At 35.0% G+C, this 22,669-nt stretch overlaps 3 protein-coding genes across 4 annotated transcripts; 1 reads left to right on the top strand and 2 right to left on the bottom strand.

Moving 5' to 3' along the window:
• Nucleotides 1–132: 132 nt before the first annotated feature.
• LOC123673748 lies at nucleotides 133–18,854 on the bottom strand. Of its 2 annotated transcripts, none has more exons than XM_045608397.1 (5): nucleotides 18,719–18,854; nucleotides 9,633–9,696; nucleotides 2,543–2,904; nucleotides 1,153–1,307; nucleotides 133–602 (listed from the first exon to the last, which is right to left on the bottom strand). In XM_045608397.1, the coding sequence occupies exons 3-5, from the start codon at nucleotides 2,890–2,892 to the stop codon at nucleotides 382–384; spliced, it is 726 nt and encodes a 241-aa protein (XP_045464353.1). In that variant the 5' UTR covers nucleotides 2,893–2,904; nucleotides 9,633–9,696; nucleotides 18,719–18,854; the 3' UTR covers nucleotides 133–381. The 2 variants fall into 2 exon arrangements, with proteins under 2 accessions (XP_045464353.1, XP_045464352.1); XM_045608396.1 differs by lacking the exon at nucleotides 18,719–18,854 and adding an exon at nucleotides 9,935–9,981.
• On the bottom strand, nucleotides 2,890–6,943 carry LOC123673745 (putative uncharacterized protein DDB_G0271982). The gene is made up of 4 exons (XM_045608393.1): nucleotides 6,283–6,943; nucleotides 5,227–5,293; nucleotides 4,692–5,174; nucleotides 2,890–4,527 (listed from the first exon to the last, which is right to left on the bottom strand). Exons 1-4 carry the CDS (start codon nucleotides 6,350–6,352, stop codon nucleotides 3,030–3,032), a joined length of 2,118 nt encoding a protein of 705 aa, XP_045464349.1. The 5' UTR covers nucleotides 6,353–6,943; the 3' UTR covers nucleotides 2,890–3,029.
• Nucleotides 15,844–22,233, top strand: LOC123673747 (hatching enzyme 1.2-like). The gene is made up of 4 exons (XM_045608395.1): nucleotides 15,844–16,211; nucleotides 18,923–19,114; nucleotides 20,656–20,982; nucleotides 21,947–22,233. Exons 1-4 carry the CDS (start codon nucleotides 16,103–16,105, stop codon nucleotides 22,219–22,221), a joined length of 903 nt encoding a protein of 300 aa, XP_045464351.1. The 5' UTR covers nucleotides 15,844–16,102; the 3' UTR covers nucleotides 22,222–22,233.
• Nucleotides 22,234–22,669: the final 436 nt, after the last annotated feature.

The following is a 22,669-nucleotide window of genomic DNA, read 5'->3' as shown; positions in this document are numbered from 1 at the left end:
TTTTAAATATTCAAAAATCTATAAGGTCAACTTGTCCACATTTATAGGTAAAAAAGCACAATTTATTCAATTGAATTTGAATAATCCATAAGGATTCAGGATTTAAATATGTTAATGGTTAATGAAACAGAATTTTTATTTCAAAATCTTTATTACAAAATGATAAAAATTTTTGAAGTAGCAATGATCATAAGAAGATATAAGTATTATAAATAGGTAGGCATATAAAACATCACCCGAATTCGTAATGTCTTTTCAACTTTTTCTATTGAAGGGACTACAAGTTTTATAACTGATACCTATACACTGAAAAGGTACTCGGAGAAGCAAATTTTATACAGAAAATTACTCATGTATTTTTCCTTCCAAAATTTCGAATTGTTATATATTTGATTTCTTTTTGGTTTGAGACTTTTTTCTTGGTGATTTGGTCTTTTTTCGTGGGGATTTTTCTCTTTTGGACTTGCTCTTGGACCTTCCTCTCCTTTTTATTTTTTTCTTGAAACTTTCAACACTTTCTACAGTTTTTTTAACGGCTGCTTTTGGAGCAACTTCAGGAACTCTTGCAAACGCATCGTATGAAAATTTGGTGCAAACTTCCCCTAGGAAAGAAAAAGAATATGGTATTATTTCTCAAAATACACTGTGAATACTTCGTCTTGGTCCTCATTTTCAATCTCAATACTTGTTTATCCACAAATAAATATCTAGATTCTAGACTCATATAGAAATAGTAATCATATAACAAGCGGCTGGGTAAAAACCAGAGTAATTAAAAAAAAAAACCAATAACATTATAAAACATTCTAATAACTAGAAAACTAAACTTACTACTTACGACTTGAAAGTGAAAAATTATTTATTGAATAAAATAGAAATAATTTTTTATGTTTTCAATTTCATGATTGGATGTCGCATGTTTTGGAAAAAAGATATCTTCAGTTCATTCTTATTTCAATTTTCATTTTTTTTGCAATCTAAACTCATTGTGTTTTCTAGATAGGAGAACGAGATTGTAGCAACTAATACCGTGCAAATAACTTCTGTAGTTTACGAAAAAAACTCTGGACGGCTGAGTGAAACATTCAGCTGGACTGTTCCACATGGACCACCCTGTATGAAAAAATTTCACAGGCGAAAAAATTTCGTTACCATTGCAGAATTCTTCTCCGCATTCAGAACAGGTTGCAATTCTTGTCTCCAAAACTCCAGCTCTATTTTTATATTTCTTTATTTGAGGATCCTTCAGATATTGTCTTTTTTCCTGTTCACGTGTTTTGCGTTCTAGTTTCGCCAATTCTATTATTCTGGAAAAAAAAAAAGGGAAAATACATTTAGTACGTTCAGTAATTAATCGATACATTAATACAAAAACGAATAAATATTTCCAAAACACTTGAAAATAAAAAACACTGTCCTTTTCAGTTTTCGGGATGCCAAAAAAAAAATTAGTGATTCTAATCAAGGATGCTTAAATTTCCTGGAAACAATAGGATTGGGTATAGACAGGACAAAACTTTTGAAATATATAAAGTGGTAATTGCACTAATACTTATGTCATTGATGAACCATGGGTATCGTTTTTCCTCTTTTTATTTCAAATATTTCATTATTATTTCAATATTATTCTCATAAAAGAAACTGAGGTGAAATACATGCCTAAATATAAGTATGCGTTTATGCTTTATCGAAAAAATCACGCCATTTATTATGCTTCTGATCACGTGATCAAGACGAAATTTTGATGCATCAAGTTTGAAAGTATAGCTATAATTAATGATTTTTATGATATTTATGTGGACAACGTTTATTTTCAACAAGACGGTCCTACGTGCCACGCAAACAACGAAATAATCATAATTTTACAAAAAAGTTTCCTAGCTGTGTGGTGAGTTGATCACAATTGACCATATTCACCGTCGCCATATTGTTGTGCGACAATACCAACTACCCAGTGTTCCCAACGGAGAAATATTGACTTTACTAGAAAAATACCGCTAATATCAAAAATACTATCAACCATAGAGATTATTCTTCCACTGACTATTTCCAAAAATGGAGCGAAGCCTTCATTTATACACTCGGCCACAGTTAATTTGTTCATAAAACCACCTTTCACTTATGTTTTTATTTCCAAAAGGTGAAATTTTTGCGAAATATTGTCGCAAATAAGCCTATCTGGCGTAGCAGCCAGAAAAGGTACTCCGGGATTTACACATAAACCACAGTTATAAACTTTATATTGTGGAATTTTTCTAGTAAAGTCAATATTTCTCCGTTGGGAACACTGGGTAGTTGGTACTGTCGCACAACAATATGGCGACGGTGAATATGGTCAATTGGCCATCGAGAATTTGTGATTTAACATCTTTAGACTTTTTTGATAACGTGAAAGTGAGGTCTATGCCAATTGATTCAAGATCTGAAAATGAAATTTCAAGTTAGCCGTTGATTCTTCTTAAAACAAACTTTTTTTATCAAAATGACACCTCTCATTGAAAAGCCCTTAATTCGATTAAATACTGCTATATACTGAACTCACCTGGAGAAGTAATTTTCTTCCGATTTAGTTTTCGGCCTAGCCGATGTCAACATTCTCCAGTCAATCGACACTGACGCTAGATCACTGATTTTCAATGAACTCAATTCATTGGGCAGTGGATTCAAGAACGGGTATTTGTCCTTCATAGCTTTCAAATCGTTTTTGCAAGATTTGAACTTGAAAGTTTTGTCCTTCACTTTGATATTCTCGACCGGCACCTTCTCGGCTCTTATTTTGAAATCTGGCACCTTATCCAAGATCCTCCTAAGCTCTTCCTTTGAATTGGCAACCGACTTGGACAGATCCAATATGGCGCCCGATTCTTTTTTCTTGGCAAACAGGTCGTCCATGGTCAGATCGTCCTACATCGAAACAAGGTACTTTATTCAAGGGAAAAACCATAAAACATACATTTTTAATATTGCTCCCGCTCATCAGTTTAAAATTAAAATAATAATTGAAAACATGCCAAGTCAGATACGACTTTTCAATCCACTATTACGTTCTGTAAAGGTGGCAGCTCCTCTGAAGTTCCATTCCTGTCTTCGATTGAGTTTGATGTTGTCGTGGTCTGTTCTTTTGTGCTATCGTGATTGACGGTTAGAATATCAACTCTAGGCTCTATTGCGTATCTTCCTGCACATCTACACTTGCAGCAGCATCTATGCTCGAAGCAAACATTGTCTTTATCCGCTGCTATGGGGATGATTTCACTTTGGTACATCCTGATGTCTCTACGGAAAACATCTTCAGACAAGTGTTTCCTCCACAAAGGTCTTGAATGTCTTTTCTCCAAGTGACCTCTCTTCCTATATCTTGGAGTCACCATTTGACTTTCGTCACTAGAGTTTTTATCGTCATAAAGGTTTTCTTCGTTCTTCTGTCTCAATTTCTTCCTCTGATAAACCAGGTCTTTCTCACTTTGCTTCATGTATCTTGTAGGTGGCCTGTTAGCCCCCCACTTGGGTCTATCAGAAACATTCTCATTTCTACTACTGCTTCTTCCTTTTCTACTTCGACTCTCGTAAACGGCTTCCATGTTGGTGTTCTTGTCCCTGGAAGATTTATCAACCCTTAAGTCTTCAGTTTGTGTACTGCTATCACACATCATCTTATTTTTCTGTCTATACTGAGTAGGCGTGAGTATCCTGTTTTCAGTCCTAGCTGTTGTTACCGTAGTAAATTGCGTGGTTTCAGCTGGTACAGCCAAAGGGATTGCTACAGGAACTGAGCTACTGGATGGTATCGACATAAGAACAGCGTATTGAAAGTGTTGCAAGGTTTCGAAATTAGAGGGTATAACTAAGGCCACAGGTTCGTTCTTCTGACATTGTGAAGTCTTAGAAAAACTTTTCACGTTATCATTAAGATTGTTTTGATTATCTTTGGCACAATGTTCCGTTTCTAGATTATTCTTGATGCAGATTTCTGTCGTACGGTTATCACTTTTCGCTGGTTGTGTGTTATTCAAATTTTCTTTGTTCTCTTCGACTTGTTTTCGTATCGATATACTTCTAGGCGTTAGGTTACTCTTTTCTTTTTTGGGATCGAAATTTTTATCATTGTTGCATTCTTTAGTTGGAATGTCATTCGAATAGTGATCCTTATGTTCGTTGTTGATATTGACATCGTTTCGTTGTTTCATCAATTTGAGTTTCATTTTCTGGAGTTTAGCTTCTTTCTCCGCCAGCTCGATGGCTTCTTTCATCGCTTCCTTTCTCTTCTCTTCTTTTTCATGTTTTTCCTGGAGGAATTTTTGTTCTTGTTCATAGCGTTGTCTTTCCAGTTCTTGCTCTTTGGCTATTCGCTGTTCTTCTTCATACTCCTCTTGAATCTTACGTCTTCGTTCTTCTGACCTCTTTCTTTCTCTTTCTTCCAATTGTTTACGGATTGCTTCTTGGTGTTGTAAGGCTAATTCTCGTTTTCTTTCTCTCTCTGCCAATTCTATAGAGTCAAGTCGGATGTTTTGTCCCCGGATGTAAGTCCTGAAAAAAAAACAATCATTGCTTTTTTAAGAAACATTTGATCAAAGCATTTTTATTTTACACTTGATTGACTATTTCTTCAAGCAATAAACTTATTATTTTCAATACCAATATCAATAACTTCGCCTTTTAATAATCCTATCATGAAATATTTCTGAACTCACCTGCTTCTAACTGAGCTAGAACCTGTAAAAGGTCGATCTTGTTCGATGTAGTCTTGTTCTGGAGATTCTGATGGTGAAGAGTTGGTGACTTCTATGTGACCATCCTGTTCTAACCCTCGTTTCAACCAATTTGGAGGCTCATTGGTGCTCACTCCCTCCTTACTGGTTTCTTTCTTATCCCAGTCAGATGTCATCCCTTTATTTTTCCATCTGGGCCTATCATCCCTACTCGAAGCTGACTCGTAACCAGATTGGGGGTTGTTTTGGTGGCTCCAATGCGTGAGGGGAAGGTATCCTGATGAAATAGGGTTGTCGCTTGCATATCCTGACGTTTCACCCCCTTTTTCGTATCTATCTTTTGAAATCGATTGGTTTTGTGGCAGTGGAGGTAGGCTATTTTTTCTGTGCGAGTTTTGAGAAGAGTATGATTCTCTGTGGCTCAGAGAGTGAATTGCAGCGTTTGAAATTTTAGTGTGTTGGCCTCTGGAATGCTGAAGGTTAATTAAGGGATTGGAAAGGTGAGGATAATACTAACCTCGAAGAAAGTGGCCAGTGATTGGACGTTCTGTGTTCCCAAGGCGCCCAAAGGTTATCCAGTTCGTCTGCAAAAAGTTATTCATTTTAAAGGATATTTCTTTTTTTTTATTAAGGTTGATCCCACACCACCGACAGTCCTTCATCGATATAATAATTGATTTATGAAAATAGCGGCCGACAGTCGACCAAAAAGTAGGCGAACGACACAAATGCAGCAACTTTTTGTCGGTCCGACTTTTTAGAAGGTCATGTGCGATACTGAATTAACAGGCATGTTTTGCATTTCAACCTACAAATTCGCTAACTGTTGGTCATTTGTGTTCGACCTAAGATACCGACAATAGCAGCTGCTAACTTCGCTGAGTTGTATTTGACCCCAAATATTGGGGAAAAATCATAAAAAAGTGGAGTTGGTCTCAAACGAAAAGGGAACTTTCAAAGTAACATTTGCCGTCTATTCAGTAGCCAGGATGCAGTGGACTGGTCATGAACCCTGGCCCAACTTAAAGGCAATATACGCCAAGCCATCGAAATGCTTGAAAGAGTTGAGAGGACTTTTAGACATCAACTATACTTTCAGCGGGCAATAATTCAACCAAAATCTTTAAAATTTTCAAATTTTTAGCCGGAAAGTGTCAAAAAAAAATTGATAGTATGTACTTTGTACGAATCACGGATATATAAAAAAAAAAATTTTCAAATATTCGTGAAAAAAAAAACAACCAAAAATTATTACAAAAGAGGTTAAACTATAATTTCGTGAATATCGTCATACAGTGCTGCCCTCTACTTATTTGCTTCGAGAAAATAAAGAAGTTGAAGTGAATGTAAAACACCGTACAAAGTTTTGTCATCGCAGGAACGCCAGAGGGAGAATGGGTACCAAAGTTTGACTGATACCCGAAATACCACGTGGTGGTAATCCTTAATATTTCAACTCCTTTCATCTCACTATTAATTGCACAATATGCTGTTCGCCTGTTCGGATTGAAAATATTTGGATACTATACATTTAAGTGTTTACAAAATAAGGGTTGTTGAAAGTGAGACTCACCTTTTTCTTGTGCCCACTGCCTCTTTTTCCTCTCTAGTAACGATATGGATTTATCGTCGTATGCTGTCATCGGTTTACCATCAAGTTTCACAAATCATGAAAAATCATTACAAAATATGAACTGTGAAAAAGTTTTCGGAATAGGTATATTATCGGCAATGAAAGTAGGCCCAAAACTGGAACAACAATGAATAATTTTTTCCTACATTATTGAGATTATAACCGTGCATCACGCAAAGTTAAAAGGATTCAGGTTAGAGGGACGAGTCTTTGTTAGTCATTATTCATAGAGTTTCGTGAGGAGACTGGTCTAAATATTCTAGTTATGAAGTTTCCTCTTTTTTAGAAGTGAGAGACGAAATTGTGTCATCTGTATAAAAAAATTCTTATTCATAGGTCGACTAAAAAACCCCATAAAAACAATCCAAACCTTGATTTCTATCATCCTCAGTCCATTACAATGAATTATTATGCCTTATCCAAGAGATACGAACCCCAGAGTGATCATTCTAACCTAGTGTCACCTATTCTTCCATCCGAAAAGTACTTCACTTCTCTGTAATGTCCTAGATCCTCTAATGAATTTCAATCAGTTTAGTAATAATTAAGACCAACCTCTGCATTCTGAATTTGATTCAATATGTGGGATCTAAGAAATTCCCGAAATTTTCTACAAAAACCAGTTTCTCTACAGGTTGTTTCAACTGTTTTATGATTTCATACAATTGTAGGGAATCTATCGATTCCCTCGAAAATATTCGAGTTAAATTAAATATCCAACCAAAATGCTAAAAACGGTATAAAAACTTGGAATGATCATAGCCACACCCCTAAGGGATCTGTAGAAAGGCTTTGCTAACGGTTGAATGGAAAACGGCCTGAATACCCATAAAATCGGCATTTCAGGGCGAATAATTCAATGAGCAAAATGTCTCTTTCCAACAAGCTTCTTCTTTATAAGTCCACCATTCGGCCGGTCATGTCTTACATGCTTGGGGATACGCTGCAAAGACGCATCTGCAGAGACTTCAAGTCGTATAGAATACGATCCTAAGAAGAGCCATAAATGCACCATTGTTTGTCAGCAACGTATGGATACATGAAGACCTGCAAATACTATTCCTAGACGACCATCTGAAAGATCTGAGCGTGAAGACCTTCATTAAAATGGAAAATCACGCAAACCCTCTAATAAGGAAGGCTTGCGACTACGATGAAAAAGCTCCTAGAAAACACACACGACCGAAGATGGCACTTCCGTAGGAAGTGTGTATTAAAACCAAAACCTTACTGGCACAGAGACTGTGTAACGATTACACAAACTTTCTAGAGCAGAATCGAAATAGCTCACCAGAGGTGAATTATATTGAGATGGAGCAGTAAAAGGCTTTTAGCCTGACTGCAAAAGAGAAAGAAGTTCTGAGAATAATTCAATTGAGTTCAGACCAGTTTACAACTACAACATATGTGCAACACTTGCATCGACAACGAGAAGAGTAAAGATTTTCACATCTGTTCCCGAGACCGGCGAAAAGTACCTGCAGCGACCCTTAAAATCGATAAGATCTAAATATCATCTTCTTCACACATTTTTTGTGAGTTGAAAATAAATTGAACAAGTGTTTTTATACCGTTCTTTTATTTCTCTTATTTGTCCTTGGCCGTGAACTACAAATTAGTCACAGTATAAGAACCACAACCCACACAATAATATGTATAACGTCATATGGAAGCTAAAGCCTTTCAAAAGAATTTTTTTTAGTTTATATATCCTGGGGGGGTGAAGGTGCGCACAGTACCGAATTCACATGAAAGTTATACAGAAGGTAGACTTTTTTTAATTTTTCAAGAAGCATCATCGTCCAAGAGTGGGCGTGCGCGCCCTCTGCGCCCCTGTATTTCAGCGAGTGCCAATGTTTTCTGATTTTGTAGATTTGCTACAATATATTCATTCTATTCAGACTTCTATAAACACTAGTTGAAAGTGTATACTTCCTAGTCAAATAATTTTTAAAATATTTGCCCTCGGAGTTCAATCATTATGGAATACAATTACTGAATTAATATGCGAAATGACATGTCAAAAAAAAAAAAAAATAGATTAGAATACCTAATTTCCACACAATGAAATATATCACAATTTTATTGAGGAAACAAAATATCTGATAAAAATAATTCAGTCGAACTTTATCGTTTGAGCATATTCCAGGTCCAAAATACGAAAAAACCAGATCAGAAAAGAAGAAAAAGCAGGAGCTTGAGGCCGTAGAGATTTTAATTTGACCCCAGATTCTTCATAATTGAGTCAAACCCTTTAATTTGAAACCAGATCAGCTCTGTTTGGGGAACCAGCCCTCAAAAGATATTCTTGTTGTAATTCTCCAAAATTGACCATTATTATTAATTTATACTTGAATGTTGTCATGATTGTTCTTGAAATCATTTGATGAGTATTTTGAGATTCTTTTTTATCATTAATTAAGATCAGAGATCGAAAAAAGTTATCCGATTCCTGTGCTGAATTCTGAATTCAATGCAAATATTTAGTAAAGGTTATTTTATCCAATTCTTTCGATTTTAAACGTTTCAAAATGTAAACAATCAAATTTCTGAGGGAGTTGTATTTTTCTTTTGCTAAAGAGCTAACAAAGGTTCATCACGAAGAAAAATGTCAACAAAAACCCGCTAATTTTTCGAAATTAATTGAATTTGTAATAACCTTTAGATATATGTGACAAAAATGGATTGATAACCTCCACTGGAAGGCTTCAACCGCAACCCAAAGCAAACTGGAATGTTTTTTCAAAAATTCGATCATTGATGAAATTAATATTACATATGCTTTAAGTAAAGTTATAATTTTCGAGAATAACTAATATTTCTTATAATTCAATGAAACGAGAATTGTTATTACTTTTCATATGAATGTCCATTAAATATTACCAATATAACGTTCATACAAAACTGAATTAAAAAAAAATTACGAATGAATTAAATATTACCCGAAAACTACTAAAATATCTTAATCGAATCAAATAAACAAATTCATATTCAAATCTCAGGTTATTCAATAGATAAGGTACCTACTTTCATTGTATCATTCAACAGGTTAGAATATCCTACCTAAAAAATATCATATTCTCTTCTTATTATTGGATTTCAATTACTTTGTAAAGAAATTATTGACATACTGCAATTATGACATATGATAATATAATCCAATAGAATGTTACAAGTTAATCAAAATTTCAGGGAGCAAAAGAGCAATATTAAAAAAGAAAAATTCATATTATCACTTCAAAAATCCTAAAAACAAAATTTATCAAAACAATGTAAAACTTTCAACTTACCCTGTGCACACAAAGAAGAATTAACACAAGTCTTTTAGCGATAACACAACCAACCACCTACCATCTGAAAATGAAAGTATATGACTACATGCGGGAAATTTTATCATGTATTTGATCAATCACATTTCCAAGGCAACCGCGATTCAAACTTCTTGAGGGTGAACAACCTATTTTCGCTCAGGATGGAAAATGGAGAAAAGAAGCGAAGGAGATGACGGAAAATGGGAAAACTCTGGGCCCCCATCTAATTCTGACTATCAGAAAAAAAGGTGGAGACCAACAATTTGCTGTGTGCCATTTACCAAAGAGACAAAGATATTCTGCCTTTTTATCTTTGCTTTGTTGCGGGTCTTTCGTAACGATTGGTACACCTTATAAATTATTCGTGTTATCAAAGTATGTCAAATCTTTTCTGTCTGATCACGTGATGAAATTTCCCATTACAACACGGAAATTCATAATGTTTTCATGAGCTTCTGGAAAAAATCAATTAAAATGCAATGGTTGGACTGGGTATTATATAAAATTATCTTATCGCATTTAGGGCCAATTTTCTGTACAATAATGTCATAAAGTTTTAATTCCTATAACCTATTTTGTAATTCAGTGCATAAATTCGAATAAATCCTCAAATGTTTTATTGTTTCTATCAGTCCATACAGCATCCAGAGCTTCTCTCGTTTTTTATTCTTTTCTAAATACTACAAGGTAACCAGACGTTTCTTTAAAATTATCGTTAATCAGTTACTAATACTCAAAACATTAATTTAAGTTTGAAGTGAACCTGTTTTGACATCAATGAGGGCCGTGCAAAGGTGAAAAGATGAAAGAAGATATCCTCAATTTTCTATGGAAGAGCATGTGCATCACACTATTGAAATTATATCATAGGCTGCTGTTTTTGAAAATAGGTCACCTTTGGTGTTGATTAGGGCAACTTGATCAATGTGCCTCTTACATTACGTTGGAACCACATTGGTTCTGCCTCAACATAGCCTCAAAATAGGCCTCAGTTTCGCCGATTACCTCTTTATCGACGCTAAATTTCTTCTGAGCTAGCATTCTCTTGAGGCCTGAGAACAGGAAAAAGTCGCTGGAAGTTTGATCTGGAGAATACAGTTGATGCACCCAATTCATGCAATTTTGCCATCGTTTTAATTGATTTCTGATACGATGGTACCTTGTCTTCATGAAACAGCACTTTCTTCTTCTTCAAATGTAGCCGTTTTTCCCTGATTTCGTCTTTCAAACGCTCCAAAAACACTTTTCAAGATAGTCGATCCCAAAATACTGATGCCATAACCTTGCTAGCCGACTGTTGTGTTTTTCCACGCTTTGGGGTACGTTCATCACTTGCAGTACTCTCGGCTGTTGTTTAGGTCGGTTATAAGCTCGCGCGGCACCCCATTGGAACAGAGCTATCGCATATTCACATACCCAAATATTCATTAATTTATAGTTACTCTGTCTGCCCGAGAGGTGGCGTTATGGGTGTCGACCCACACTCTAGTGCGGCACCGGCGGGTTTATAAGGGTTGCTGCGTTGCAGCAGAATCACCTTTCCACGATGTTGGGAGAGGGTGCCTTGGGCGGAGATAGCCCAACTGAAGAGTCCACCAGCGATCTCAGGACGAAACACCGTAATCCCTAGAGAGAAGGGCGCACCTTCGAGATCGACAAAGACTCGCCAAACATTCATGTTTTTTATCGGTGATAACCTCTTTGGGAAGTCTACTGCATTTCGCCTCTTTCAAACTTACCAAACCACTTATTAACGGTTTATTTTCCTAGTCCAAACAAAGTTTATCAATCCAAACCTTGGCTCAACAGTATTTTTATATGTATAAAACAGAAAAGCATTGGTCCATTTTGAAAATAATCAAGTCTTTTTGTTGTCTTGGTCCCCTACATCCACCAATATTTCACCAATTGAACCCGTATGCGCATTATGTCATAATGTTGAGAAGTTTAATCAATTTAACAAATTTTTCAAAGACCCTAGCGGCACGAGGTGCAAGTAGGCTGGGATGAGATGCCTCAAGAGGAAAACGATCACTTCGTTAAGAAATCGTAGGGCCAAGACATTATTATTCTTTACATTTATTCAAAGGTTGGGTTTTTCTGATATTTTGGTCGAATACTAACCTGACCCTAATAGGCATGCATAGGTACTTGATATATTAAATAGTAGTTTTATTGGGTGCTTGTTGTCCGAACAAATTGTTCTATTACGTCGTCACAGTGTCTGTAATGTTCTAATTTTGAGCCGGGAATGGTTAGAACCGATAAAGTTCGACTCACTGATTAATTCGTCCTCAAACTCTCCCTTTAACCCAATATGAGTTCCTACACTGTATTCTTTTTAAATTTCTTTTAGTATTCACAAATATGTACTGATTTTTATGAAATAATTCAGTAATTTCTAAACATTGTTGACGCGTGTATCTTTTCATGATTGATTGGCATAACCTACTGAACACAAATGACATAAAAAATGTCAAAAATAATATACAGTATACAACATTATAATCATCATCAAATACATCAAAACTATTGTCGTGAATATTAACTTTTTGTCTTTCCATGTAGGTAACAACTTCATTCAACTGCTGATTAGTTGAAATGTTGTTGGATACAGAAGAAGAAGATTCTCATTGACCAAGTCTTCTAACAAATTTTTCAAAGCAGTTATATCAATGTATAGAGGACAATATCACATTTTTTTATAGTAATGAAGAACATAATGAATAAAATAAACAAAAACCCGTTCAATGCGAATAACAAAATTTTTTCTACGCCTTCACGAATTCTATTCTGACATCTAATGTTATTTATTGCGTCATCTAACGGTTTAACTCCTTGATAGCGTTATTTCGCATAAACAGTGATTCAATTCTATACAACATTTTGATTTTCTGAAGATCCAAAGATTAGCCAAAGTTAACCTACATCGACTTTCAGAAGAAATAACGAGCTGGTATGATGCTGGATAAGGAACAGGTTTTATTGAAAACGTGAAGACATATGATTTGCGGCAAATTATAGGAGTGCCGTTTTGACCGAAAATCGAAGAGTAGAATTTGAGAACGTGAAAGTATAATAAATTAAGGACTTCTGTGGATTTTTGAGAGCAGTGGAGTATCAACAAGAATTTCGGATAATATTTTTAGGTAAATACGTATAAAACTCTTCCATGTTTTCGTGCTGATATACAGGGTGGTCCAGATTTTGGTTCAATAACATTGGCGTCGTATAGAACAACTCTTTTCATGAGATACAGTGTGGTGAAGTTTGAAAAAAATCAGTTTATATGTATAACTCTGGCTTTATTACATTCATTGTTCCAATTTTTGAGTATTGGAGTCTAGATGATTTAATGTTTCGAATTATCTAAGTGTCTCTTGCTAAATTTATTCAGTGGCGTAGATATAGGGGTGCAATGATCTTTTTCCTATTGAAAATCTACACCACTATCTTTTTTTCGGGAAAACTATTTCATTTCTAAAATCAACAGAGTTTCACTAAAAAAAAGTTCTTCCGAATTTTTTTTTAAAGAATGTACCATTTTCGAGATAGTCGAGTACAAAGCAAACACTATCCACGAAAATCTACAAAAATTAATTTTTAAAATTTTTCCATTAGTGATAAATGAAAGCACAAAAATTGACGTAGTGTCAGACGCTCAAATGATAAAAAATTTGTGTCAATATTTTTTACTGTTTGTGTCTGATGAACGATTATTCTAAAATCTAATTTTTGAACTTTGATTTATCACTAATGAGAATATTTAAAAAATTAATTTTCGTAGATTTTCGTGGATAGTGTTTGCTTTTTACTCGATTATCTTGAAAATGGTTCATTCTATGAAAAAATTCAAGAGACCGTTTTTTTTCGGAAGCTCTATTGATTTCAGAACTGGAATAATTTTCCCGGAAAATACAGTGGTGTAGATTTTTAATAGGAAAGGATCATCGCAGCCCTTTATCTACAACAATTGAGTTAAGTTGAGATGTAGATACACGGTGACGATTCGTCACATCACTAACATGTTCCAACAGCCCACATTTTTCCATCAGTTTCACTACTGTCGGTCGAGGAGGTACTTCACAACTACCCAAAATTGCTTAAGTTTTATGAACTGTGGCTGCAAATTTTCACATTTTTTTAACGAATTTCAACATTTTCAATGCGTCGTTGAAGTGTATATCATTCCATTTTTAGTAATGGCTTGTTTTACTTGTCAGGGGCAGGGTAGGCGGTCGCCTAGGGCGGCATTTCAAGATTGATCAATAAAAATCACATGTGTAGAAATTCGAAGAACCAAATGAGAATCAATTCGGTCAGCAACAACAGGAAAGAATACCGACAAATTCAAAAGACATTGAAAACCATCAAAGATACCGCATTATACAATATACTCATAAATATCCAAAAATATCGCGTGATCATAGTGCTGTTTACGAGTTATTGACGCTAAAAGAAACACTTACACTCATCAAGCTTGTGGGCGTTCGCTTCGCTAAACGTTGCCAAATTTTATTGCCACTTGGGGCGGCATCTGGATTATTTTTCTTTTCAATTCTCTAATCAGAATGTTGATTCTTCAGAATAGAATGCAAAATATAGGAGAAACGATTCCATTTCATCACTTTCAACTTATTCTTCTTAAGAAATATGAGAAGTTTTCACAAATGATTTTTTTGACAAATTCACTAATCTTAAACATCTTTGCATCGAGAATGTCTGCAAAATCTATTCGTTGTTACAAAAAGAATATCTAATGCAAAACTTACATAACGGGGGATACAGAATGAAAAAATACAATATTCTTAGAGCAGCATATTGTATTTTTTCATTCGGTATCCCCCGTTATATAAGTTTTCCCTTAGATATTTTTTTTGTAACCACGAAAAGATGTTTAAGCCTAGTGAATTTGATAAAAAATCATTAGTAAAAACGTCTTATATTTCTTAAGAAGACTAAGTTGAAAGTGATGAAATGGAATCATTTCTCCTATATTTTGCATTCCATTCTGAGGAATCAACATTCTTATTAGAGAATTGGAAAGAAAAATAATCCAGAAGTTGCCCCAAGTGGCAATAAAATTCGTCAACGTTGAATAAAAAATACAATATTCTTACAGAAGAGTATTGTAACATTTCTGTTCAAGATGGTGACTGATTTAACAGCTGTCAAGTGATTTATTCTCAATTTTGTTTGGCAATTCATCATGAATAGGCTCACGCCTGGACAACGCTTGCAAATAGTGACATTTTATTTCGAAAATAATGGTTGTGTGCGGAATACGTATCGGGCACTACGTCCATTTCATTTTGTTTAGCGATGAAGTGCATTTCTGGTTGAATGGCTACGTCAACAAACAAAACTGCCGCATTTGGAGTGAAGCTAATCCTCAAGTGTATGTCGAAACATAGTTAGATCCAGAAAAATTGACTGTTTGGTGGCCTTAATGGCTGGTGGAATCATTGGTCCGTACTTCTTCAAAAACGATGATGGCCAGAACGTTACAGGCAATGGTGATCGGTATAGAGCCATGATTACTAACTTTTTCATTCCTGAATTGAACAACCATGATGCCCAGGAGCTGTGGTTCCAACAAAACGACGCAACATGTCACACAGCTCGTGCCACAATCGATTTATTGAAAGAAACGTTTGGTGACCGCCTAATTTCACGTTTTGAACCTGTGAATTGGCCTCCAAGATCTTGTGATTTAACACCGCTAGACTACTTTCTGTGGGGCTATGTAAAGTCATTGGTCTATGGGGATAAGCCACAAACCCTTGACCATTTGGAAGACAACATTCACCGTGTTATTGCCGATATACGGCCACAAATGTTGGAAAAAGTCAACGAAAATTGGACGTCCAGATTGGACTACATCCGAGCCAGCCGTGGCGGTCATATGCCAGAAATCATATTTGAAATGTAATGCCACAATATTATCTTGCGGATAAATAACATTCATGCCAATCGAATAATCAATCGTTGTTTTATTGCAATTTGAAGTTCTATACCTCTAAAAAAAACACTCTTTATTTTTTCATTCTGTATCATCCGTTTTGTAAATTTATTCTATTTTTCTGTACTTCACACAGTTATGCATCAGATAATCAGTAAATTCAGTAAGTTAGGCAGTTGAAATAGTAATCCTTGTTCTTTTTTCTGAAATTATTAATTTTTAGATGTTCCAGGGATGTTAAAAAAAAGGCCCATCTAATCATACTCCCCCAACCGCGCCACTGCACCCAATCGATCAATTATTTAGACCATCATCAGGTCTAACAAGCATCTGAAGATACCTGATATGCAAATCCCGTAAAATTTCTGTTTATAACAGTTCGTAGCGCAAAGAGAGACATGTCGTCGTCGACGGTAGCCAAGTTTTCGGTGTCACGGATGTAGGAACTAGGTGAGACTGTCCGTTTTGCGCCTTCTTCACGACGAAGATGATCAGGTCGTGGGTGATCTGTTTCGCGATCCTGGTGCCCGTATATCGTGCCCGGTTTCTGCTGCCCCATGTGCCCAATGTGCTTCATCCACCGGTTCCAGATGACAGTGAGTGAAAATTTTGGGTTGTGATATATTTTTTTTTTTTTGGTCTGAAAATGAGTATATGAACGGTTTTGGATAGCGTGAAAAGGACCCACTACTGAGTCAACTCTTTTCTATACTGGGTGTGCAAAACTTCAGGAGGTGATAGTATTCATCAAAATAAGAAAAAAAGTTTCTATTAACATTTGTACGAAAATGCTTCTTCTTCGAATTACAGCCATCCGAAGACTTCATTTGATTGATTGATAATGGGCATTTCTTCATGGACGCAACTTTTCACGGCAAATCTGATTATATTTTCTTCTCAAAAAAGTTTGAGGGTAGTTTTCTTCTTTAATTTACACATATTTTTGATTAATTCAACAAATGTTTCGCCGTCAAAGCGGATTTATCAAGGATAGGTCACATCGTAAAGTCTCACATTTTGGAATACATTTTCAACTATACAAGGTGTTTCCGAATTACACGTGAACCTTGAAGGAGGTGTTACTATTACTCATTTGCTGCCGATTGAGCCATATTTATTGATAACCGAAAGTCAACAGTTTCCGAAATAATTGAGTTTGACTTTTCGTCAATTTTTTCTACATTGACCAAATTTGATTTGAATTTTGGATTATTTCAATCAGAAAAGATTATGATATGTGTGAAAAAAGCAAAACTATACTGCATTAGATAATAATAATAATAACCTAATAATTGAATTACTATGATTTGAAAATTGGTATACGGAGGAAATAATAGTAAATTTCTAATATAAATTTGCCTGCAACTTTCGAATTCTAGGTAAAATTTATGAATGACAACATTATTCTAAGAACTTGCAAAAATCCTTCTTTATTGCCTAAAAAAGGTTTCGTTAGAATGCAGGCACTAGTTTTGTTTCAGCAGATTTTGATTTGAAAGGGGAAGGAAGCAAAGAAAGGAAAGAAGTAATGAATTGAATATTTTTTCATTGCAATTGAACTCAAAATTTCAGTAGAAAATTTATTCATAATTTATGTTTGAAATGACCTCCACCATTCCTTATACAAGCACGTGCCATCTTTCTTATTTCTTCTGTTGTTATTTTTCGCCTGAAATATACTCTCAATCTTCTCGCTGCTTCGTCTCTTCTAACGGTGTTAGCTCCGGACTTCTCGATGGCCACGATAATCCAAAATTATAATCATATTTGTTTAACGTAGAAATAATGGACGTAAAATGAATTGATCTGAGAAATATTTTAAAAACAACAAGAACTCCAATATCTCGTTGATTTTTGATTATCACTAAATATGGTCCAAACGACAGCAAATGTGCCATACTAACACGTCCTCCAAGATTCACGTCTTATTCGAAAACACCCTGTACATACACAAAAACAAGAGAACCTATGTAGCAATAGAATATTTTATTTATGGCTTTTCTAATACTTAGGTCCCCGATATTCTGGGCCTGGATTACTATATAAATTCATCATAGCAATCTGGAATTTCCAGAATAATCTATTTGAAGATGTTCAAAAGAGGCTATTTATTTAAATCTGCTTGGGTATTCAAAAAAATCCAAAATCGTAGAAATGGGGGAGGACTGGTAATTACCCCCCCCCCCCCAAGATTTCCAAAATATAAAATTTCAGAATTCTTGCTAAGACGAAAATCGAAAATTTTTCCATAAAATGAACTAATAATCATTTAACTTTGCTTTGAAATCGACACGACAGTAAAAAGTCAAAATTTGAATAGATGTCTATTTCAAAAGGAGAAACCTACCTATTTTGATGAAAAATGAGAAGTCGTCTGTCATATAAATTTCTGTTTCAAGTGCTTTTGCCAGATCCCCTTCAAGTTATCTCCCTATGTCACAAAATATTTGATTAATTCAATGAATCTGCTAACAACATGATTTAGGTATAGGTACTATTTCTCTCCCACATAATACGAGTATCTTAATGAATCCAAAAAGTACTGAAGATTAAACACAATTTCCCATAACTCACAGAATATCCTCATTCAAAAGACAAAGTAAAATTTCAGACCCGTTTTCTATTTCCTTAATAATTATGACATCATATTAATTAGAAAAATTCAAATAATATAGCAAAACAATTGTTATTCATTGGAAATAAAATAACCGTCATTTAATATTAATTTGAATAGGTTTCCATCGAGTGAAGACCAAGTCAATCAGTAGTTTATTATTTACCGATAGATATATTGTCCCTTTTCATCAATAAAAAGCTAAAATCGATCATATTTTTACTTGAATGCCGTCTAATTCAATAACAAAAATAAATTGTTTCAAACTTATTATTCGATTATCCTAATTGTCTTTTGTAAAAAATTTTAAGAGCCTATTGACTGAACTTCAAATGAGTTACTTTCATTTGATTCGATTTGATTATAGCTTTTAAATCAATCAGTACTATAACACTTTAGGCCATGGATAAAATGAACAATATCTATAAGAAATCAAATGACATCCTACTAAACTTTGTCACTAACAAATTTCTGCATGAACCTACTTACCCATATAGAAACGCTGATTGAATCTTGATGTCTTAATATTAACGTATTGAACTGATAAGGTACAGTTATATCGAACTCAAACTTTAAACAGAGTTCAATAAGGAATGCACCCATGTAAGAGGTGTTCTCCTTTCGAACATCTGCTCTACCTATAGTTTTTCTCGATTGATTATGTCAATCTTCAATTTATTGATGTTTTCGCAGTTAGGATCGACATGGAGAATGCGGAAAACCTGGAAAACGTTGACCCGGAAATAACACCAGGTTTGTACCAGGGAGATATGGCTATGACGAATGAACTCTACCATTATTGGAGGGTTGGCTTGAAGTGGGAAACGTTCCCAGAAAAAATGTGGCCTAATGGTACAGTGCCTTATGCCATCAGTCCTTTGTATGGTAAGTTTAGTTGAGGATATGTATTGATTTCAAATGAGGAATTAATTCCCAAGTAATTTTTTTTCAGTTTTGCGGATAGAGTAGTAAAGGTGACTGCATTACGGGATATACAGGGTGTCCCAATAATTCAACGCCGAGTTCTCTGTTAAAAAATTTTCGAAAAATGTTTCACGCAAGAGAACTTCATAGGTATGTTCCATAGACGTATCAGGATAATAAGTCTATGGTATGTTCTTAGGATGGATTTTATTCATTTTCTAAGGAACTTAAGAATAAAAAATCAGAAAACTTTTCTTCGATGAGAAGTTTTTAAATCCGTTGTTTTTTCGAAAATGATTAATCCAATCGGAAAGAGAAAATGGATTTTTTTTTTCAGTTCAATTAATTTGATTTTCGAATTGTTGCCCCAAAATTTCAAAATATTATGGTAAAAAAGTGTAATTATGAAATTTACACTTGAATATTCAGTTTTAGATGCACCTCTGAATGAAAATTGTATTGGGTGTACAACTTTGCCACCGCTATTTTGCAGTAGATGGCTGTAGCGGTAAGTGGTAGTCGAAATAAATAGATCGTAGATGTCATACAATAAGCTCAGGTATTTATAAACATAACGCCTTCAAAATATTAGTCGATTTGTGTCTGCATCATAAAGTTATTCTCGATTGAACATGTCAGCTTACGAGCCAAATTCTTGTCATTTGCGGGAGGTTTTAATTAATTTACTGCTTTAATATGAAGAAATCTGCGGCTGAGGCTCATCGAATGCACTCAAATACCTATGGTGTGGCCGCTATTAGTGAAAAAACATGCCGAGATAGGTTTCAACGCTTCAAGAATGATTATTTCGACGTCGAAGCCCAGCATGGCAGTGGAAGAGAGTAGATTTTCGAAGATGCAGAATTGGAGGCATTACTTGATCAAGACTCTTGTCACACGCAACAAGAATTGACAGGATCATTAGGAGTGACCCTCGGACTATCACTTGTTTCGATCAATAGCACACTGCGTAGCTGACGTGCACTTCCGGTCTTATGAAGAAATGAAAAATTGGATCGATTCGTGGACCGCTTCAAAAGATGAACAGTTTTTTCAAAGTGGGATTCATACGCAGCCGAAAGATGGGAGAAAGTATTGGCTAGCGATGGACAATCATTTGAATAAAAAATATATAACCAGTTTTTAACAATGAAGTCTTGATTTTGGGAAAAAAACGGTGGAAGCATAGTTAGTATAGTTAGCACAAATTTAAATATCTTCAGCTCGTTTTCTAAGGAAAGTTTACTTTTTGGATTTTTTTCATCTAGAATTACTCTCAGATCTCTTGCTTCCTTTTGCCACTAGTCTCTCCCTAACATCCAGTTCATATTATTATATGCCTATGCGTTCTAACGAGAAATGCTTAGCTTGAGACGCCATCTCTCAAGCTAGCAAACAGTCACCACAGTGACTGACTATAAAAAGCCTTAATCCAAAACCATCATCATTCTACTTTGATGAATCCGATCTCGAACCAGTTTTAATCACTTATTCATTTTCAGAGCCAGCAGAACAAGCAACCATCATGAAGGCAATACGCATCCTCAACTTCATGACCTGTATAAGATTCGTCCCATGGAATGGTAAGAGTGCAGACTACCTACTGATCTGGCCCGTACAGTATCCAAAGGGATGCTGGTCTTTTGTGGGACGACATGGTGGTCCTCAAGTAGTAAGCCTACAGCCTCCAGACTCCAGAAGTCCTAACTGCCTGGGAACCGAAGGAAGAGCCTTGCATGAATTAATGCATGCTTTGGGGATTTTCCATGAGCAGTCTAGATGGGATAGAGATAAATTTGTCAAAGTGCATTACGACAATATTATTCCCCGTGAGTATGAATTTGTAGCCCCTTTTTCTTCGAGCAGTGGACGCGCTTGGTGTGAGCAATCTGTCTACTTCTGAGAAATATAGCGAAAAATTTGAAATTTGTTAATTTTAAATTCAGTTATTCTGTTATATATTATAACTCTTATACTAATACATCAGTCTCCTTCTATTATTTCTAACTGGTCATTGCAAGGTACCTCGCAAAGGTACCGGTAGACTTCTCGAACACTGTATTTTTCGCAGATAGATGGAGCTTTATGCTACACAGACCACATAGGTCCGATGAGTCCACTATACGCTCTATTAGTGTGACGTCACACACCGCCATTTTTGGTTCTCCTGTCAGTGTTCGGAATCCAAACAAATAAATTGTCATTCAAATTAGTACGGTGTCGTTGAAGGAATTGGCTTATTTTCATAAATAAGAGTATTTGAGGAACGATTTCGGTATTACTTGATAGATAGAAGGAACGAGGATAATACCAGTAAGTTTGAATCCTGTATCATTCCCCAGATTTTGTAAAAAGCCGTGTTTATTAGTTGAACTTCAAGTTCGTACTTACTGGCATTAATCTCGTGCCTTCTGTCTATCAATAATAGTAAAATCGTTCCTCAAATAATCTTATTCATCAAAATAAGCCAGTTTTTTCAACGACAACGTACTAATTTGAATGATAATTTGTTTGTTTGGATTCCGAATACTGACAGGAGACCTAAATGGCGTTGTGTGACGTCATCACTAATAGAGCATATTGGTCCTGGGACTCTTGTCAAAATTCATCATAATTTTTTGGGTACATCTTTGTTCTTTGTTTTTTCTTATGAGCTTTGTCAGTATTTAATTCTGGTTACCTATATTTTCCAGCTAAAAAAAAGCGAATATGTTATCTCGAACTAGACGATCAAATTTGACTTCGAATTTGCAAATTAATTATCTTTCTATAAACATTATTTTTATTTTTCAGAATTCAAAGCTAATTTCGAGAAATTGAGTTTGGAGAATACAACCTACAGTTTCGAATATGATTATAACTCGATAATGCATTATGGAAAATATTACTTCAGTAAAGGCAAAGGAAAGGCTACGATTACAGCAACAATGCCGGGAATAAAAAAATTAGGACAAAGGAAAGCACTGTCGAAGGGAGACTGTTTGAAACTGAATGATCTCTATAGTTGTTTTGATAATCCACGGAAAAGAAGAAAGTATTACAATATATGCAATTTTATGGGAGTATAGTTCATAATAAAAAACAAACCTGGTTTCATTCGACCCTACAACAGACATTTTTTATCAAAAAATAAAATATAAAACTAATAGGTAATTCACGTATCTATAGATAATAAAATATAACATAAAAAATTCGAGAAAATCACAATTTGTCGACAGCATCTCTTGAGCGCTAGTTCATTCATGCAACAGAACTATGTATAAATAAGTGTATATGAGATGTGATATATTATTATGTGATTGTTGTCGGTTAGTTTATCTAGATGAGACCTTTTGATGACAGTATAATCCTGAAATTCGGCATGATTCAAGTGATTATTTTACATAAGTATTCAATATCAATCTTACGGAAATCTTTTTCGATATTCAGCTTGAAATCTCTATAATGATAATATATAATTAATTCAACTGTCGTTTCGATGAAAATGTCACCATTTCATCATATAGCGCCCTCTAC

This window comes from Harmonia axyridis, chromosome 2 (genome assembly GCF_914767665.1).
Source record: "Harmonia axyridis chromosome 2, icHarAxyr1.1, whole genome shotgun sequence".
NCBI lineage: Eukaryota > Metazoa > Arthropoda > Insecta > Coleoptera > Coccinellidae > Harmonia > Harmonia axyridis.
This window is presented reverse-complemented; position numbering and strand designations above follow the sequence as displayed.

Bases quoted from the DNA above. Each gene is read 5' to 3' on its own strand.
- LOC123673748 (XM_045608397.1), bottom strand. From the start codon at position 2,892: ATGGACGACCTGTTTGCCAAGAAAAAAGAATCGGGCGCCATATTGGAT. The intron at 1,308-2,542 runs GTGAGTTCAGTA...TTTTTTTTCCAG, and splicing joins GAAGAAAATTACTTCTCCAG to AATAATAGAATTGGCGAAAC. The intron at 603-1,152 runs GTAACGAAATTT...TTTCTTTCCTAG, and splicing joins CGGAGAAGAATTCTGCAATG to GGGAAGTTTGCACCAAATTT.
- LOC123673745 (XM_045608393.1), bottom strand. From the start codon at position 6,352: ATGACAGCATACGACGATAAATCCATATCGTTACTAGAGAGGAAAAAG. The intron at 5,294-6,282 runs GTGAGTCTCACT...AACTTTTTGCAG, and splicing joins GCAGTGGGCACAAGAAAAAG to ACGAACTGGATAACCTTTGG. The intron at 4,528-4,691 runs GTGAGTTCAGAA...TTTTTTTTTCAG, and splicing joins TCTAGCTCAGTTAGAAGCAG to GACTTACATCCGGGGACAAA.
- LOC123673747 (XM_045608395.1), top strand. From the start codon at position 16,103: ATGATCAGGTCGTGGGTGATCTGTTTCGCGATCCTGGTGCCCGTATAT. The intron at 16,212-18,922 runs GTGAGTGAAAAT...ATGTTTTCGCAG, and splicing joins TCCACCGGTTCCAGATGACA to TTAGGATCGACATGGAGAAT. The intron at 19,115-20,655 runs GTAAGTTTAGTT...ATTCATTTTCAG, and splicing joins TGCCATCAGTCCTTTGTATG to AGCCAGCAGAACAAGCAACC.